Genomic DNA, 20961 nt, shown 5'->3' with positions numbered 1-20961 from the left:
TGAGAACCAGAAAGCAGTGTGCCCTAATTCTGAGACTATAAAAATCATCATTGTTAGATAGGTCACAGGCTTCAGCAGCCACCTGTGTTATGCTATTTTCCCCACCTTGCCTGGCATTGTCATAAAGACACCTGTCATCTCTGACACAAGGAGCACGAGGCAACACAGACACACTAGCAATCCGGATAGAGGCTGGCTGGTTTGGAGACTGAATCATGCAGACAAACGCACTCTTGACTTCTAGAAATGAGATCTCTGTTCCTATTATATTAAACCTCCATATTCAGAAACACACAAAGTTATGACAAAGAAATGGTCCGGTAAAGGGTGTGCTTATAGCAGTCTTCTGTGAGAGGCTAGGGACCATGCCCAGATTTGACATTACCCCTGCTTGCTGCAAAAGGTGCTGTGCAGAAATCAGCAAGGGCAGGGAAGAGTACGTTCACTGGGCCGGAACTGCTTAAAATAGGCTGAGACGATTAAGACACTTCTAATAACTTGGATTCCTCCTATGGTCTTTGTCAAATTCAAATTTATAGTTCTATCTAATCCACTCAGCCCTGTGTATTTGATCTCCTTTCCCAAGCCCAAGAACAAGAGCCCTGGCTGATAGGCATCATCTACTCTCTGCTCCTTAGGTTCAGGCTTTTGTGGCCTCTCTCGGTCTGGAGATGCCATAGACCCAGGCCTCTGTTGTAGCCATGGGGTCCATTTTCAGGACCTTTTCTAGCCATACATGTATTGTGCATATGGCTGGACCATCCACTGTCTAAGTGGTCTTCTTTGGAGGGGTTCCTCATTTGCACAGATTCAATTTTTATAAAAAATTAAGCATTATAACACATAAAAATGATGTTTTTGTGGTAAAAAAAAAATCCCCCTTCTTAAGCCTTAGTTTCCTCTTGAGTAAAATCAGAGGCTGAACTAGGTCAGTACTCTAACATTCAAGTCCCTCGAGGACTCTTAGAAGGCCTGGGTCTATACTCTGAGTTCACTTGAGCTGGGGTATGGCTACCGTGGCTCCTTCTAGTTTCATAAAGCCCTGGTAGGCAACAGACAAAGGGAGGGATGATCTAAGTGGTACTCTTCTACTCTCAGTTGTAGTCCAATCTCGACTGCTAGCTTCCTACTGCCTCTCTGGGGCAGGGGGGGCTAAGGAGGTAGAGAAACCAAGGCCTCTGGGAAGTGCCCAAAAGGCAAGTGACCAGAGACCACATGGGTCAGAAATTCTTCATCCAGTCTTGCCCTTTAGGACCATGCTATTAGTACTATGGAATGTCCTGCATCTATGACAGAGAGCTCTGTCGAGTGGAGGCAAGTGGGAATCAGGGGTCAGGGGTCAGCACGGGCTCTGTTGCCTCCTGGAGGGGCTCAACTGGATGGAGAAAACATTATTATGTATGGCAAGGGTGAGCCTGGAACAATGAGGGGTTACTGCTTATCTGGAGCTGGTAACTTAACAGCCACCGAATGTTAGAAGAGCCATCTCTAGCAATTCAGTTCATAGAATCTTTTTCAGCTTGATCATTACTTGACATTTAGGGTCTTTGAAAAAAAAAAAAAAGAGATGAATTAAGGGTCTTTCTCCCTAAATATCAAAACCAAAACCTCTCAAAATACAGCCTCCAACTTTTCCATAGGAACGGAGTTTCTTCTACCTGCCTTAGAATGCTTTTGCTGTGGACTCCCCAGCCAGCCCAGATAAATGTAGGTCAGGTCACACACTTCCCCGCAGATGTCATATTTTACTCATCCTGCCTTCTCCAGGTGTGAAAGGTATATGTGAAGAATTACTGAATACAGATTTATAATGAAATACAATGAAATATAAACTCTGATAGTGCTTAATTTTTCTAAAGACTATTTTTATTTTAACACTTACACAAAAGAGTGATGGCCCTGGTATCAGATTTGTATTTTCACAAGTGGGTAGAAACAGCTGAGTCTTGGAGGTAAGCCACTTGTCAGTGTGCGTAGCCTTGCAGTGGCAGGTAGGGTGATCAAGCTCACTTAATAAATTACTGACCCAGCTCACATGGAATAGTGGCAGATCTCCAATTTCATATTTATTTCATATTGCGAAGACTGCACGGAAAACGTGAGCATTTTTAAAAACTACATATTGGAAAATGTTAATAATGGTTATCTCTGAATAAAAGACATTTGCGTGATTTTCTTTTCTTTTTTGTTCCTTTTTGTACTTAAAAAAAACACACCAGTTATGTTTTATTTTCATAATCAGTAAATGTAATTTAAAACTTCTGATTGTTATAGCTTTTCAAAATCAGCATAGCATGCAATTGTAAATATAAATATAAAAAATGTAAATATAATTCCTATTGTATGCATTACATTGATTTTAATGTCTATGACTGGTTAGTAGACTAATAGGAATAATTATTCCTCAAGGCCAGATTGAAAGGGAGGGAGCTGATCTCAAAACACACACGCTCATTAACAGTCACAGTTTCATCACCTTTCTGCTGAGTCTGCGTTTAAGTTCCATTTTTGCTTCTTGTTCTTCTTCTTCATTCTTCTCTGTTTATTAATGGGGGTGGGAGAGGAAAGGCATGAAGACTTAGTTACTATAAATGGTTTTATAATCAGAAAAGTAGATCGGGCCACAATTATTTGACTTAGATAATGACCAAACACTCCAACATCTTTAAAAAGTTGCCAAAAGATTTTGCAGAGAGATCGATCTTTCATTTATAGATATATTACTTTTTCTCCTTATGGAATTGGTTTCTTTACTAATTGTAAACCTTTCAGCTTCCTAGCTTCATATTCTATTCTGAAAAAAATTACACGCGTGCCCACACTCTGGAGAAAACCTTTCATTGCTGAACATCTCTTGGGCTTATAAGCACAATTTATCAGAATCCAGATAAACATTTACTTCTGGATCTGGCCTTCCCATGAAAATCTGAGACATATCAAAAGAGCAAATTAGAACCATCTGATGCATGTCTGAGTTGATTTCCATTCAAATCCAACCAAAATACTTGATTTGTCTGCTTTGGTTTCCACAGAAGCAAAATGTAGTCATTTCTTTGGACTCTGCCTTCAAACCAGAATGTTCTGAATGGGGTTATTATGGTGTACGGTTGATGGAGATGATTTATTTTCTTGTGACTTTGACTTTCCAAAGTCTTCTGTTTCTCTAGTTCTTCCCCAAATGGTACAATTTAATGGCCAATCTAATGAATGTTCTCCAATGGATGGGATGAAGAGAAAAATGACCAGAAATTTTAAAGGAATAGACAACCCCCTTCAGGGTTTCATGGTTGCTTATTTGATGAACTTCTCTCTGTTGCTTCCAGCAGCTCATCATTTGTTCAATAAGTGAGCACAGCCTTTACTTCTGGGACACCACTGCTTACAAGAGATTATCTTTTAGAAGCCGCTGTTATGAATTCTACTGAAGGAACATCACACGATACAAAGCCTCCACCAAAAAGAAAAAGAAAAAGTTTTCTTGAAAAAGAGAAGTTTCCTCTATGAAAAGATAAATTTATTTTTAAAATTCAAGTAGACTTCTTACCATCAGGATTGTTTTTCTCATGAATAAAATATCCATATTCAATATTGGTACCAACTGTATTTGTTAGCTGAACATGCTAAATTCTCTATTAATTGTCCTTATCTGGACAGGGAAAAGTTCCAACATTCTTCCAAAGTACTAATTTTAATTCATTAGAAAGAGGATGACCTGTCTGGTTACACAGACAAAGAGTAAACATAAACTGGGACCATGCTGCAGGATAAGAAACAACCAGTTAGTAAAGTGCCTGTGTGTCCAACAGATTTCGTTATAATTCAGGTTTCTTCCTATGAAAACACTGTAGGTTCTTCTAATTGCTTCACAAAATATATATCCTTTGGTATTCTTAAAATACATCCTTACGGTCAAATATTTACTTTACACGAGTTGGATAAGGCATGTAGGTTATAAATTATACATAACAGACAACAGCCAAACTTGTGGTTCATGCGATTCAAACTATGGCTTTACAAGGTCAGCCTATGATGATATTACTAATAAAAGGGAAAATATAATCCCCAAAGCATTTTAGTCAATTCCTCCTATACAGTGACTGTACTGTATTTTTAAAGGTACTTTTCAAAGACAGAAAAGTGGATATCAAACATGACTCAAAGCCAACAAATGTTTTAATTTTCACGAGGGAATATTCGACAATTTCATCGTAGGAAGCACAGTGCACACCTGGGTGACAGCATGTTACCTATTCAAAAAAAACAAGGGCCAACTGCAGTTGAGGGAGTTAAACAAACAGGACTTTACCACTTGGGAATTCTTGTTAACATCAGGAGCTGACTTCCTTACCTATTTCCATATTTGAAATTGTGTTTTTCAAGAAATTAAAGAAAGTGAAAGGTGGAGGGAAGTCCCCACGACTGTTGTTCTGCATTTTTCTAAATACTTGTAAAATCTTTTGCAAAGAATCAAGGTTAAATCTTAACTTAGTTTAAAAAATTCACTGAGTTTTTAAAATGTCTCCTTTGCTTACTAGAGGGCCAATTATGAAGTAGGACGTAAACCTTCCTGGTCCCTTTAAGCAGACTGGAGGGATTTTCATGAAGGAAGTGATGTGCTCACTGACAAATCTTGCCTTCAGGAACTCCTCACAGCAGGGCTTGGGTGGGGAGGTGGGGTGCTTTAGAACAGCCACAGGAAGTGTTTGCCATCACACACAAACGATACATGTGGTTTAACAGCCCTGCGCACTGCGGGAAACCTGCCCAGCTAACAAGTGTTGCCCACAGCATTTTATGGATGAGCTAAAAGGAGAAGACAGAAAAACGCCAAAACATCAGCACCTGGAATATTATAGTCTTGAGTCATCAATTTGGATACACTAGGTGAAAAAAAGCCACATATTTTTCTGTGGGTTTGTTTCCCTTTTTGCTGATTTACGTATTTTTCTATAAAGGTGTTTTTAACGAATGAAAATGCATTTATAAACCTACTTTGAAATGCATAAAAAAATTACATGGATCAATGGAAGGACAAATACGTGGTATAGCAAAATGTGATAAAATGTTAAAAAGAAGATGTGATACGATGTTAATGGCAGAATATAAACAGTACATATATCAGTGTTTAATACAAAATTCTTTCAACTTTTCTCTATATTTAAAAAATTTCATAATAAAATGTTGGGAAAAAATACAAGCATCACTCAACGGCCTGATACACTTTTTTCTCTGTAGAATATATAGCTGGAATTACAGTCACAAGTCAATAAATCTGTAACTTCTATCCCTACCTTATGAAAGGTATTCCAGGAACATCTCTTTTCCTGATAGGCAAACACTGACCTTTCAAGCACCCACACTTACTTTCTACTTTTAACAATATTAAGGAATCAGTTCTAAAATGTACAACTAAATATAACTTTATATGTTCTTTTAAAAAGCCTTGAAGCCGTAAAACAGTTAACGATGCCGTAAAATAGGAAAGCAATGGAGTAAGGTGGACACTGGGAATGAAATACTAAGAAATAAAATGTGTCCTGTGGTCTCCAGTGAAAGTCATCAGCACTGACTGCCGCCTGACTCATGTTTATTAAACTAACGATGAGCTTGGAGTTGACAACTGCTATATGAGTTTATGCTGAGAATGAGTTCCCTTGTCTGTCAAGACAAGATGACCTAGTTAAAATAAGTGTCCTTAAAAAAAAACACACACCACGTCACACACAGACTTTTCTGTAAAGAGTCAGTCATACTGCTTTTGAACAAAAGCTGGAGATGAAATACATGAACAAAAAAGAGCAATCTATGTGGAAGAACCCAGAGGCAAACAGGGGCTGAATAAAGTATTGTAAAGATGCCGCTGAGTTCCCTGGGACTGCTCAGTGGAATGCTCTGGATGACCTCCACCAGTTCTCTTCTCTGCTTCCCTTGGCCATGCAATATTATGTCAGGAGATCATAAGCCAGTTATCAGCCTCTCCAGACTGGAAATGTGTCTTTTGTTTCCAGAATAAGCATGGTTAGATAAACTAAGAAGGAAGTAAGAAAAGGGCTGAAGTCAAATCTGAAGTTGACTTTGGCGTTTCCCTCTTCCCTGAACCTCCAGGAAAATGGGGTATAGAAGCCAAGACAGCACTTAAGATCAGCGTGTGATAAATGTCTACATCTACGAAACAGTTCCTCAAATAACCAAACACCAATGTGGTTTGGCACTATTTGTCTCACAGGAGCAGGAAAGAATTACCCAGAATCTGCTCTTCCTTTTTTTTCTAGGTATTGCATCAGGCATCCACTAAGACATAATCTTTGTGTGTTAGCCGCTTATGGTCTGCACTTGAACTTACCTAAAATTTAATTCAACAAATATTTTCCAGGAACCTATTATCAAAAGCCATGAGCTTTTTTGGTTTTGTGTTGTCAAAATTAGACGTTGCTTTCATCCCTCCTCAGAATGCTAAAACACAACTTCCTTTTCTCGCCGTGACTTTTTCCATCTCCATCCTGGCTCTTCTACACACTGATGGTCACTTCAGTCCTTCTTTGGGTTCTATTCCAGTTTTTGGTCACAAACAGCCAGACCAAAACATTCCAAGGAAAGAATCCCATCCACCGGCAATTCCCCTCACTGTTCAGTCCTTATGGTTGGGTTGTCTTAGTAAGAGCAACTATACTATAAACATGCCATTAAAATCTTTCGTTCCTTTGGGAAAGAAAACAACTCAGATTGAAGAGTGGGGATCATCCAGACAAGCCAACTTGACTTTAAAAGCCTGACTGAGAAAGATTTCCCACATGCCAGTGGCTCCTTACTATTGTATCCGGGGTTCTGCCCATCCCCGCTCTTTGATATTTCAGATAATAAAAAGCTCTTTTGAAACCGGGTTAATAATATATAAAACTGCAGCTAGGCTCAATTTAAAAATATCCATTACTTAACTCACTGTGGTTGGTAACCACATTGATACACTATATAGCGTCAAACCGCTTCTATTAGTTTTATAGCTTTAACATATGAACTCCAATGAAGTTCGACTGGACTAGTGAGTAAGAAGTAAAGTCAAAGAAAACACAGTGGAAAATAGAATGGGAAAATAAAGTAGGAAAATGAATGGAGAACTCCTTAAGTGCCGAGAAATTATAAATAACTCAAGAGGGAAACAGAGTTATCATAACAAAGGAAAATGAAAAGGACTCAAAAATTTCTTTTACCATAATTCTGTTTTAAATTGAGTCATTTGTTAAACCTGGCAACAAACTGTATTATTAATAATAATATAGGAATGTTTGATTTATTTCCTTGTGGATTCTTTGGCCTTTTCTTTGACATTTATTTGCAAGCAGACTACAGCATTTTCTTCTATTTAATATTTGGGTAAAAGAATACATGGAATATATTTCATCTCTCTTAAAAACAACTGTCACAACCATGACTCTGGTCTGGGGGATACCAGGCTCAAAGCCATAAAACAAAATATGAATTTCAAGAAATTATTTTTTAAATTATATAAAAATATGATCTAAATGGGCCATTTCAATCATTTGTGAATAATAAATATATTAAGGTTTCCTATTGATAAATGGAATGTCTCTAAAGGGAGCTTGTTAATGGTTACATGAGGAATCATTGTAAAATATAAGATACTCACGTTTTAGGATATTTCTTTGCTCTAATTCTTCAGTCGTGGGCCTCTGGCTAAGCCTCCTATGATGACAAAAAGTATATACTGCAGGTTACAAACAAGGCCTCCTTGGTGGGAGATGCAAAACAAAATAACAAAGACACAAAGCTTTGTTTTTTTCCTGTTTTGAGAAACACAAATCCATTTTAAACCTACGAAATAGATTACCATCCTTTCTGTCAGTTTGGAGACTAAAGATTGTGGCTGAGACTACTACCTACTCCCCATTATCCATTTTTCCTTCTTCCTTTTAGATCTAGAACCTCCTGAGCTATGCTGTGGCTCCCAACTGCAGACTTCTGCCTCCCTCGGTGTGGCCATGTGACTGAGAGCCTGCAATGGGCTGTGAGCAGAGCGGTATCTGTAACATCTACCTTTTACCCTTAAAATGACTGAGTGTGTCTTCCCTGTTCTCTTTCCTTCTTCCACAGGCTAGAACTTAAACATGGTCACGGGAGCCAGCTTGGATCACACAGAGGAGACTATCACAGGGCAACAGGGCAGAATCTGGGTGCCTGGCTGACTGCAAGGAACAGCGCTCCTCACCCACCCTGGACAGCCCACCCACCTCTGGACTTTTCTGTGAAAAGGAAATAAACGTGAAAGTGTCTTATGTGGACCACTGCACTTTTTGGTCTCTGTTAGAACAGCTGAGCCCACCCCCTAATCAATACACAGATCATTAGAATCTAGGAAAGTCTTCTGCCTGAGAGCTCATACTAACTCAAAAGATGGTCAATGTACACAGTACAGAGTTTCAAGTGCAATACAGCTTTTGTGACCTCAAATGGATTTTTAACACACACACGGTTATCCTGAGATACACGGGCCCTTTCCATCTGCCTTCAAGAAAAACCAGGCTCGTTTGTGATTAGTAGCTAACGACTGGTACCTAAAAGCTGAATGACCTAACAACCCTTTACAACTTTGTTCTTGGTCTTGTTTACAGTATTGATATGTTGTAAATCACAGATTTGTTGTAAAATTCCTTCTGGATGTAGGATGAGTTTGTGCAAAGTAAACTAATATATATGGAAGGTAATCTTAATATAAGATACTATCAATTCTAATGCTATGGCTGTGGCAGAAATGGTGTGGAGAACTGAAAGCAATGATATTTTAAATACCTCCTTAAGATTTTTGTTGAAGTTCAGTCTTCATCAGAGATACCTTGAAAGTAACGTACATAAGGGAGCCTACCGAAGAACCCAGGGGGTACTATGCCAGCCTATTTCATGCCACCCATGTACCTATGTATCCTGTTATGTATCTACATCGTATCATCCACCAAAGGCATCCTCCTCCTTTTGTTGATGGAGTTTCCTCCTTCAGGAATGCCCTTCTCTTCTTCTACCTACTGAAACCTTACAAATGACTAAAAGAGTAACTTGCAGGTGGGAGTTTGACCTGTCCCACGAGTGAGCTTTAAACTCCTGGTTCTCTGCCCTGTGCAGTGGTCACACACAGGTCACCTATTAGAGCACTTATCACACAAGTAATCATAAAGATAAGGCAATAATCATAGCTCTCACTAGTTCATACTTTTAAAGTCCCAGGCACTGTGCAAAGTGCTTAATTTATATTATCGTGGATCCTCAAAATAATTCAGCAGGGGAGTAGCCAGTTCCCATTTTGCAAAGAGGAAATGAGAGATTAATTCACTTGCTTGAGATAAAGTACTAGTGAATGTTAGAGCACAGCCTCATACCTAGTTCTCCTGACCTACACGTTTGTGCTTTTTACTTGACCTCACCATGCAGTATCTCTTTCTGTCTGTTCCACTACACAGAGTCCCACAAGGTAGGGACTATCGGTGATTGATCTTTGAATGACAGTGATTAGATGTATGGTATTTGTAGAAAACAATTCTGTAAAAGTTACATACTTTGAACACTAAAATCTCTACTCAAATACAATTTTTTATGCATACGGTTTACGTGTATACTTACAGAGGCTCTCATACTTTGGGGCGTTGGGGTCGAATCCTTACATAAAACGGACAGAAGAGGCTGTTCTGGGTGGATGGTTGAGTGTAGTGACATGGGGGGTTTGACACTTGGCTTGGGCTTTGGTGACCCCAAAGCCACTGACTGGCTGGACCAAAGGGCAAGTTCTTTGACTCGTTCACTACCCAGGACCAACTTCAGAAAACCACATAGGCCAGGTATGCCCTTACCCAAGGAATTCACAATGATCTCAGCTGGGTAGGACACCACAGGTGGGAGAAAAGCATGAACTGGTCAGTGCTGTACGAACATTTCAGCCATTACCTGACGAGCTTGGTTCCGATTTGCTGTCGGATCTCCTGCCTCTCCTCTTCAGATGTGCGCTGCAAGATGTTTTTGTCCTCTAGTTCCTTCTTTGATGGTCTGTTGCCAAGTTTGATAGCAAGAGTATCCCTTCGTCGTATTTTACTTGCCAAAGCACCTGAGGATTGGAAAAGGCAGAAACGCAGAGAAAGAGGCTTTAAGCAAGCAGCACTCAGGTTACCTGTGGCATGGACTTTAAACAGAGTCCAGACGAAATTCTTTATCCACATGCGAGAGTGGAATTTTAATTAACCTCAGGGGGAAAAATGTTTTGAGTTGGATGTAGTTCATTTTGAAAAACTGAAGAACTATTTTTAAAAATGTTCTGAAAAATGTTGGGGCACCATGAAAAAACTTGCAAATATCACCTCATCATTTAGAAAGTGATTATTTGAAGTTTATTCTGCTGAGACGGCGTATCATGGAAATTACTGATTGTGTAACACTTTCTTTTCTAAGTCTTAAAAACGTAGCTCTTCTATTTATACTGTGTAGTTAGTTCTTGTCTTCCCCTTTCGCCTACTCAGGAATCATGCTGGAAAAAGCTTACCTGTGGTAGCAATATTTTGATCCTTAATTAACAAGAATCCTCAATAGAGGATAGTTAATACCAGGTGGATGATAATGATTTTGTTGTCATTCAGTACAAACTAAAAGGAATGTGACAAACTGATGTTTCATCATTAATAACTTTTCACAATGTATAAACTCAATTCCACAGTGAATTACTCCTAAGTCATGATGCTTAGAAGTTTAAAAAACAAAAGCACTTTCCAGTTCCCTAAGTTATATATAAACAGTTGGCTTAATCTACTGTATTATTTCTTCCTAAAAGGCATCGTATGTCACCTATTGTGGAAGAATGATTGTTTTTGATTCTTCAAAGGTATTTGTCATTCTCGACTCATTCTTCCCTCCCCTCTCTTTAAACCCTAGTATAAAAGTGAGTGGAAGTCTCAGACACCTCCAATAAGTAATCCAGTGAATCTGAGTTTATGCTCTTTATTCATGAAAGATCTCAGGGGGCACCTGGGTGACTCAGTTGGTTAAGCGCCTGCCCTCTGTTCAGGTTGTGATCCCAGGGTCCTGGGATCAAGTTCGGCATCCAGTTCTCCCTCTGCCTCTGCCTCTCTCTCTCTTTCTGTCTCTCATGAATAAATAAATAAAATCTTAAAAAAAAATAAAAAGAAAGATCTCAGGGTAGAAGGGCCATCTCCGATCATTCAGAAAACACCTCTGTCATTAGAAAGCTCTGATTCCTTGTACAAAAACAAATGTGCATATCTTCCTCATAGACAAAGGCCTGACCCCCTGGCCCCTGTGGAACCATCTTTTAGAAAGGTCTGTCATCAAAAGCTAAACTTTAGAACACACGCATTTCTAATGTCAGAGGAGAATATGAGGGGAAAGAAAACACCAGCTATCTGATCACTGATGGCTTTTGTAATTTACAAAATGCACCTGCTTCAATCCACCATTCATTTCCATCCCCACCTCTTGAAAAAAGTCTTACTTTCTCCACTGCCATCCTCGTCCTCATCCTCTTCATCGTCGTCATCATCAGTGTACAAGACAGGCCCATCAGAGTCCGAGTCATTGGCCTGGTACTCCCTTTGGCCTTCGTCTTCCGGGGCACTGAAGGATTCTGAAGATTCTCCCATCAGCCCAGGAGTCAGTAGCTGAGGTGTCACTTTTCCTGGCTCATCTTTGGTTGTAAAACTGTTAGAGGCACAACAACACAGGGGCGGTGTGAAGCTCAGAGCAACCCTTGGGGACAACACCAACACCATGAGAAGAAGCCCTAGCTTCATGAGCATCTTTCAAGTTGGCGAAAGGAGAAAGCAAACATAGGCAGACAAGGACAGTGAAATGGAAGAGGAGCACTGTATGACTTCATTCTCAAGGTTTTAGATTCTTCATCTATAAAATGAAAAGAATGACTAGATGGTGTCTGATATATTTAGTACAGGAATATGGTAAAACTATATTTTGCAAATTGATTTTTCCATAGCCATGGGGCCTCAGTGGAAAAAAGAGTGGACTAGAAATTTCTGGATATTTGACTTTGTCTATCCTTATTCTGTACCTGTAACTCCTACTTATCCTTCAAGCCTTAGCTAAAGCCGTAGCTCTTCAGGAATCTTCCATTAGCATTCCATCTAGATCCCTGCCCTACCTCCCGGCTCTTAAGGTGACTGGAAGGCAACCCCACTGGAGTTCTTAGCACACTGCACCTCGACCACCATTCACTTGTCTGCCATCTCAGCCCTCAAAGCTCCTTGACAAGTGGGATTCATATTGATTTGCAGCCCAACACCTAGAAGGGTAGCGACAGAAAAACACACCTTCTTTAATTGATATATGAATTAAACCTATTTTCATCACAGCCAGTGTGTCAAGTCAAAAAATCATGTATTGTCACTGTGTTTTAGTTTCTCCACTTGTAAACTGCCCCTCACAGGAATATATTAGTAACGTGACATGGAAAAAGGCAGAGTTAAATGCACTCTATACAAGAAAGGTGATGTGCACGGGTGCAATAATTTTCTATTAGTTAGCTTGGGAAGAGTCTCTGGCTTCAAGTTACTATAAATATACAAAGCCTGACAGTTTTCACAGACTGGAACAGGAAAAAATGTCATTGAAAACATATAAAAAACATATCATATCAAAAACAATGTAATCTTCGTTTTAAGGTTCAGAAAATCCCCAAATTGCCTTCTGATATAAATAGAAGAATCCAAATTTGGATGTCACACTCTGAAAGACCGTTTTGTGCAAAGCATGTGCTTGCTGTTTTCATTAACTTAAAAAAACCAAAAAAACAGTTCTTTGAGTAATAAAAACAGGTAAACTGTCAGAATCTAAGGTACTGAAAATTGTACTTTGTGGTTATTAGTCTAAGCACGCTAAAAAATTTTCACTTATTAGAAAAACCCAACAGCCAAAATTCTTGTTTTCAAAAGGGAAATTATGCACAGCATATTTTATTTATTTTTATTGAGAAAAATATGCACAGCATAAAATTTGCCATTTTAACCATTTAAAAGTATACAGTTGAGTGGCAGTTAGTCCTTTTACCCTGTTGTACAACCATCACCTGTCCATCTCCGAACCTTCTCATCTTCCCAAACTGAAGCTGTCCCATTAAATAATCCCCTCTCTCATCCCCTCGCCCCTAGCAACCACCGCTTTACCTTCTGTCTCTATGAAGTTTGCTATCTGAGGTGCTTTATATAAGCGAACTTCTACACTATCTGTCCTATTGTGTCTGACTTACTTTACCTAGCATGTCTTCCAGGTTCATTCGTGCTTTAGCATATGTCCGAATTTCTTTTAAGCCTGAATAATATTCCATCACATACATATGCTGCATTTGGTTCATCCATTCATCAGTCGATGAACATCTGGGCTGCTTCTACCTTTTGGTTGTTTTAATAACACCGCTAAGGACACTGGTGTACACATATTTATTCAAGTACCTACTTCTATTTTTTTGGCTATATACACAGAAGTAGAATTGCTGGATCACATGGTAATTCTAGGTTTCATTTTTTGAGGAACCACAATACTGTTTCCATAGTATGAAATCTCCTTTTAAATATGGACGACTTGTCCATGGTCTGGATCTGTAGTTGGTTGCCACTGGAGGCCATCCGTGTTTGAACAGCCTGCCACTGGGGGTGACCACGGCACGTCTAGTAGATGTGTCAATTAACAGCACATTCTGAAGAGCGGAACAAAAGACGCTTCCGGGCTGAGGCCTTGTGTTTGTTTCTGTCACCGCTCACTAATTTATTATGATACCTATCATTATTTTAATGTCATCATTTGTATTTTATAATGTTTCATAGTTTTCAAAGACTTCTGCATACATTTACAACTTACATCTGTTCTACAGTATAAGGGGACCGATAAGTTGCAGTTCAGGGAACCTGAGAAGACCAGGGGTGCACTGCCCAAAACAAGGTAACAAGTCCATTCTAGAACCAGGACTTAAGACTCTTAATCTATCTATTAAATGCTGTATTTTATTTTATACTTGATATTGTAAACTATATTCATATCATATTATATAGATTATAATTTACTTAATATTAAATTATTATACTCCAAATTTGTGCCAATCAACTCATGACTCGCCTCTCATTTGCCCCCTAAGTGTCTCGGGCACACTGGACAAAACAGAGAACTCAAGTGTTTGTGGAAATGGACTAAACACAGTCAAGTCCCCTTTGGATATGGGCTCCAGATGGGCTTCTTAGTGTCTGCCTAAAATTATCCCAGACCTGTAAGACACTAATGAAGCCGCCAATAAATAGAAATCTACCACATGGTTACTACCCTGCAATATGTGAATAGAGGGAGATATTTTTACACATTGCCACTTATCTTCTTTAAAGTTTTGATATTTGTATTCCAAACAGAAGCCTCTTCATAAGATGACAGGATTTTCACACATTCGTTCACTAAACATAACTGAGGGAAAGTTCTAAGTAAAGCAAATGACTAAGAGCAAGAAATTCTAACTGAAATATCTACTTAAAAACGGAAGAAAGAATTTGGAAAAAAATTTGAGAGACTACTTATTCCTTTGGAAAAAAATTTGAGAGACTACTTATTCCACGCTCATTAACTCAAGAGCAAACAAACCACTCCTGTGGAATGAATTGTCATTTAAATTTTAACTTTGAAGAACCTACAGAGAAGAAAATCCCAATGTCCTCTTCTAGGAAAGGATTATAGTTATCCGGAGTGACAGGAAAATCTATATATAAATACCTCAATGCCTAATGATGTCCTAAGCTTGCTCTCTGATCATAGTTCCAGTGGAAATAGGGAACAGACGCTCGCCTCTTTTGTCTGACAATCCTGTGCATACTTGGGCTGGAGACTGACATTAAGCCCCCCTCTCCATGCAGCACAGTGCTAAGAACAATACAGTGCCTTCCCTACATGTCTGTCTAAGGAAGCGGACTGGACAGAGTCAAGTCACCTTGGGATATGGGCTCTCTCACTGCCTATCTAAGGAATCACCTTGTTGTATATTGTCCTTTAGTATCCTGAACAATAAACCCATATAGTCAATCTATTCAGACCTGTCTTAAACATTTGTACTTCCTGAGTATGTTGGACATTATTTTGGTAAAAAGTAATTTTAACGATAATGTCTTGGCCTTACTTACATTCTTCTTCTTCTTCTTTTTTAAGATTTTATTTATTTATTTGACAGAGAGCGGGGGGGGGGGGGGGAGAAAGCACAAGCAGGGAGAGCAGCAGGCAGGCGGAGGGAGAAGCAGGCTTCCCACTGAGCAGGGAGCCTGATGCGGGACTCAATCCCAGGACCCCGGGATCATGACCTGAGCCCAAGGCAGATGCTCAACCTAGTGAGCCACCCAGGCGCCCCATCATGCTTACTTTTGTATCTCGGTGCTGAGTGCACTGCCCAGCACACAGAAGGCAAGCAGGAAATACATGCTGAAAGAATGACTTTTGAGTTCTAAAGGTTGGAGTTCATTGCAATGCTGGAACACACACACTATAATTAAATGAAGACATTTGCTACATGCTGGAAGTGTTAAGGACATCATAGCCATTCCTTTCAATGTGCTCTCCCATATTGTTTATTAATGTGTCAAACAAAAAATAATTTGTAATTTAACATTTATCTTTCCTTGGCTTTCCTTCCAACCATGGTGCTCAAAATAGTAAAAACAAAAACAAGCAAGAAACACAAAAGCAACTGTAGAAGTAGAAGCAAGTGCTTTGCAAACATATACGATCTCTTAGAGCACGGACTCTGACGTGCAGCTCTGAGCGTGAATTCTGACTTTGCTCTGTACTAAGTGGGAAATCCAGGGCAAACTATTTTCCCTCTCTCGGTGTCAGTTTTCTCATCTATTAAATAGAGATATTTCAGGGAAGACTTATGTGAATTAATGATAACTGACAGTTCCTGGCATTAAATAACTATTCAATAAATGAAGGTGATTATTATCAGCAATTGAATAATTAACGATAGCCTCTTGATCCAAATCGACTTAATTAATGTACTATTTTTTTTAAGTCTAACATGGCAAAGTTTTCTTTGAAAGAGAAAATATTAAACGATTACAAGAGTGAATTTTGGTTTTATTCTTAGAAACAGGAGAGGAGAGGGTGGACTTAAGAATGCTAAGACTTCTCCAGACAGAATTGGTTATGACGTCTACTATACTCCGACAGCCCTCCCTTCATACCTGTGGGGCAGGAAATCTAATGTGTCTTTTTTTGCCTTTATGGACAGGACTTTGTGAGGGATTAGATACAGGGAATGAAGAAGAATGAGAACCCTTAGGATGAATCCCAGATTTCTGGCTAGGCCAACTGGATGATGTCACGTCTATGGCATACCAGATTCTGTACTGGTTGCTGGGGATGCAGAGGCAAACAGATACGTTGCTTAGCTCTGTCCCATGGGTAGGAAAAAAGGGCTGCCAGAGTAGAGTAGATGCACCAACCCATTCTGTCTGGATGAGTGCTGAAATGCGTCACAGAGGAGGTAACACTGGAGTTCGTGGGGAACTGAGAAAGCAAGAAAGGGGGCCCCTCTGAAGCTGCGGGGGGGGGGGTGGAATCTGAGAGAGTTCTTTCCTAATGGTTTTTATTTTCCTAGAGAAAGAGAAGGCTAAATGACTTGTAATGAAGGTAGGCAGGAATGGGTGAGCATCTGGACACAGGTAGTAAAGATTAAAATAACCACTGTGAAAAGGGAACTGTCCAGGGAAAAGAAAAGGGACTGCTGAACAGTGATGAAGCAGGCTCTAAATCTACTCACAAGCCACAGATCTCGGGTGATACCTGCCCGTAGGACTGACGTCATCTTCTCTAGTAGCTTGTGACATTCCTGGGGCAGGGCTATGAAAAACCAATGGCTGGATGATCACAATCACTAGATTACATTAGATTAAACAAAACCAAGTAGGTTCCTTCATTTCCAACAGAGTGGTTTAGTGATCTTTAGCACCCAGCTTCATAGGGGATATAGATGGAATATGGGGTTCATGCCCCGACTCACCATTTTGCATTTTCTCTGCTAACACTCAAGCCAGTGCCTGAGAGGACAGTGGTTCTGTTGGCTGGCTCTTCGGTCCAGGGAAGCTGACTTGGGTCTAAGGCAGGGACGGGCGCGTCAGCTCCATTGCTGACCAGGACAACAGGAGTGTCCGAGGCAACAGAGCACTGCTCCTCCTGAGGAAGAGGAGGGGCGGGGAGAGGAGGTGGTAGAGCCAGAGCAGGTGGAGGGACTGCAGACTGAGATTTGCCTGAGGTCTGCTCATCAGTCCCAGGGACAGTCTGCTCAGGTTTGAGACTCTCCACCCTCGTCTCAGAAGGTTCTCCTTTAATGTCGGACGTGCCAGAAGGGGTTGCATCCGCGGACGGTCGAGAGGTTGGCTGCTTGCCAGTTTTTTTCTTGCCCTTTGTGATTCCCACTGTCCCTGTTTTGCTAGAAAGCGTCTCCTTTGAAGCTTTGGGACGAGACGAGGTGGAGGAAGTAGATGGTGAAGCAGAGGCTTTGGACCCAGTTGTTTTTTTTGAATGAGAGGAACCAGCTAAAATAGAGAGATTTTGCATTAAAAGTCAAAGAAGCCTTTTAAATAAACAAATGAGTCACAATGGTCAATTATGATGTTCCCTTTAAAATGTTAACATTTGTCAAATAAAAGGAAATAGGCTAATAAGGATAATGGCCTTATTTTCTGCCTCCTCCCTACCCTGAATCTAGGAGGAAGCCAGTGATGCTGAAGGGACAAGAGTTCTCTCCTAAGGAGAATATGGAGTCCCTCTAGTTCTTTTGGCTGGACCAGCCAAAGGGAAATCCTCAGCTGCTTATCTTATAAGTCACCTGAAGGAGTCCCTGGTGCCCCAAAGAAGGGACATCACAGTGTATAAAGGACAGACAGCGGCTGTCTGGTTACAGTGCCAGGTCGGGCTCATCACAGATTCGACATGTTCAATGATGTCTTTTTGGGAATGGAGTGGCCCACATTCAGAACGGCCAGGGTATACCCCTGTGGCTCCTTTCTGGACCCAAAGCAAGTGTACTCAACTCTAAACCAGTCATCCCCATGGCTCCAGAGAGAGAAGCTTGCCGTACGGGCCCGCACCTCCATCTGCAGTGGTGATGGGGCAGAGAGAAAACACATGGCCACACGGGAAAGACAAGTCCCCTTCAAAATATCAAAAGGCTACCATTAAGGAGGACTCTTCAGGTAATGAGCATAGGGTGTCATATGCAACTGATGAATCACTAAATTACCTCTGAAACTAATACTACACTGTATGTTAGTTAAATTGAATTTAAATAAAAAAAAAAAATCCAAACCCACAAAATATCAAAAGGCAGAAAAAGTTATTTTTTTTACAAAAAAAAATGTCTACAGGGGTAGCATTCAGATCTTGTGACAAACACCCTCACAAAGCCAATCTTCCTTACTGCTTATATTCCTAGAGGGTCTTCATTAGAGGAGGGTTGTGGCCACCAGAAGGTATTTGCCTGCTTTTGGATAGGACTGCTGAAACCAAACCATTTTCAGGGAAAAAAAGCTTAATTCTTCTCTTCTTTATATCATTTTGGGAAACACATTTAAACTCCTATGAGAATAGCCTTTTGTTTCATGACCTGTATGATCTATAAATTTCTCTCAATTGCCTCTTCTGTTGTAATGTTATACTTTCCCTCTTTTTCATGAGGGGTTAAACTATCTTCCACAGAACCATTACAAAATATCTTGCTAGTACCCTGGAGCCAATCCACAAGAGATGTTATTGTAACTTACCTTTATTGAAGTCAATTGGGGGAGGGTCAAGAGATGAAGAACAAATAAAGGAAGAGACAATGAAATGTAAGACTTCATCAGCTCTGATACACTAAAAAAGACTTGAGTCTCACTTGGTGAAAAGATCCAGACTTAAAAGATATCTGTATGGCTTGGGGGCTTTATTATTTTAGATGAACACAACTAGAATTCACACTACCCCAAGTCTGGGCCTGCTCATACTACTTCTTTGAAGCTAACAATCTTCTTGCTAATAAGACAAGGGTATTAAGCGTACTTCTACAATCGAAGTCCATTCTAAATTTATTTCTCGCAGCAAAGATCTAAGGATTTGATATTTAAACAAGTTCAATTACTTTTGTAGGTAAATTGAACAGAAGCCCTTTCACATACCAATGTATATATTAATGTGCATTATATTACATATATATATACATATATATATGTATATTTTTTAAAAAAGAAAATTATTTCTTTTCTAACAGCAAAGTTAACTTTAGCTCAACTTAAGGAAAAAGACAATTTTTTTCAATGCCTGGGGTGCAGCTTCACGTCACACTTCTCTAGATACTTCTTTAAGTTTCTTCTAAAATGGTAAGACTTTGCTGAAATCAACCATGTTGCTTAAGCTACCTTGAATTAAGGCCATGATTAAAAAAGCAAAGCCACCTCTCCTCAGTTAAATACTATGGTCGTTAACACACTGTGTAACAATGAGAAAGAAAACAAATACGGGAGATTTGACCTTCCTTCACTCACAAAGCAGCTGAACATACTAAGCCAGCATCTGGTTATCTGGAGGTCTACACTAACTGAGGAATTGAGAAGAACCCTAACTGATAGCTTTTACAAGAATTGAAACATCTGACTAAACATCATGAGTTGCATTTGAAGTAATTTTTCTGGGAGGACAACATTATTCAAATACAACAAAGTCACCACTTAGAAAGCTCTAAATGGTTACAAATGGAACAGCAGTTGGATTTTGAAGGAGTATTATCAATATTTGATAAAAGGATTCTTGCACATCAGGCTTGTGGGTATAGCTCAATGAAACCCCTGTTTCTCTGGGACAGCCTGAGAAGAGCAACATTGTTATTCACATTATGGGCCAGTGGGGCCTCATTTAATACAATGGATAATAATGTGACTGTATTATTCTCCTAGGAACATCATGAGCCTATAAATAAACCTTCAAGTAAAATATCTGGATATAACTCAAAATCTCTCATGAAAGCTGTCCCCTGCCCTGGCATTAATCACCAGCTTTCTTCTGAGAGAAATGAGAGAGCCCAAGCCAAGTCAATAGTGAGCCACTAACCCAGGGGGCAGGAGGAAGTGAGAAAGTTTGTGTAATTCCCAAGCCTGGGGTGATTGTTTGGGGCTTTTCTTTAAGAACTGGATCACTGCCTGCCTCACTTCAAGCACTGCTCCTCGGGTTTGCTAGGCAGTCTGGGAAACACAGCGATGCCAACAAGCATGGACACAGGGCAGTTGGTAGCTGAGGAAACAGCCTGCCGGCACTGCAAGCACAGCATTCGGAGACATTTCATTTCAGAGCTTATTAGAGACACCAAGACACTCGAGGTCAAAGGCCGAAGAAGAGAGGAGCACAAGTAGAGGAACATCTATTTGTATCTGGAAGTCTGCTATACTGTCAAGGAAGCCATTCTCTGAGCAGTACAGGTATAAATGATGGAGGGAAAAAGATCAATACGAATATCCTGGTAGCCAATTGCAAGAAAGTTACTGATTTTGAGGAAAATAAGGTTTGCTACAACACAGAGAATGTTTATGCACGTGTTAATGGAAAAAGCCATTCAGCATGTATACTTTGATTACTGTCCCTTTTACAGCGGGATGACATGGTAGGCTTGTTTATGCCACTTGACTAGAAGACCAGGAGCTCCACTTTGCATTAAGCATATCTGATTTGAAAGGAAAGCTGGACAGACGTTGTTTGTAGATCACCCAGACCACCCCTGGTGATGCGCAATAGTGACTTGTAACTATGTAGTGGGATACTATTCCTCGTAATACACGGATGTCTGGGGATGAGGGTGGACAGTGAACACTGAGCATGTGACTTTCAACTCGGATGAGAAAGCTGTGATTCCAGAAGAGACGGGCGGGGGGGAGCTGGACTGAGTGATAT

The 20961-nt window shown here is 40.0% G+C and overlaps 1 protein-coding gene across 3 annotated transcripts in view; it reads right to left on the bottom strand.

The window, feature by feature from the left end:
• PHACTR2 (phosphatase and actin regulator 2) overlaps positions 1-20961 on the bottom strand; it is a 120718-nt gene that overhangs the window by 26667 nt on the left and 73090 nt on the right. For all 3 annotated transcript variants that reach the window (XM_040627889.1, XM_008695040.2, XM_008695039.2), the window contains 5 exons: positions 17045-17579; positions 11501-11706; positions 9949-10105; positions 7646-7701; positions 2477-2538 (listed from right to left, as the gene is read on the bottom strand). In XM_040627889.1, the coding sequence (XP_040483823.1) occupies positions 2477-2538; positions 7646-7701; positions 9949-10105; positions 11501-11706; positions 17045-17579 (1016 nt within the window). The remainder of the gene's footprint in view (positions 1-2476; positions 2539-7645; positions 7702-9948; positions 10106-11500; positions 11707-17044; positions 17580-20961) is intronic.

This window comes from Ursus maritimus, unplaced genomic scaffold (genome assembly GCF_017311325.1).
Source record: "Ursus maritimus isolate PB19 unplaced genomic scaffold, ASM1731132v1 scaffold_13, whole genome shotgun sequence".
In the NCBI taxonomy this organism is placed as follows: Eukaryota; Metazoa; Chordata; class Mammalia; order Carnivora; family Ursidae; genus Ursus; species Ursus maritimus.
Note: the sequence above shows the minus strand (reverse complement) of the source record. Positions and strands in the feature narration are given on the sequence as shown.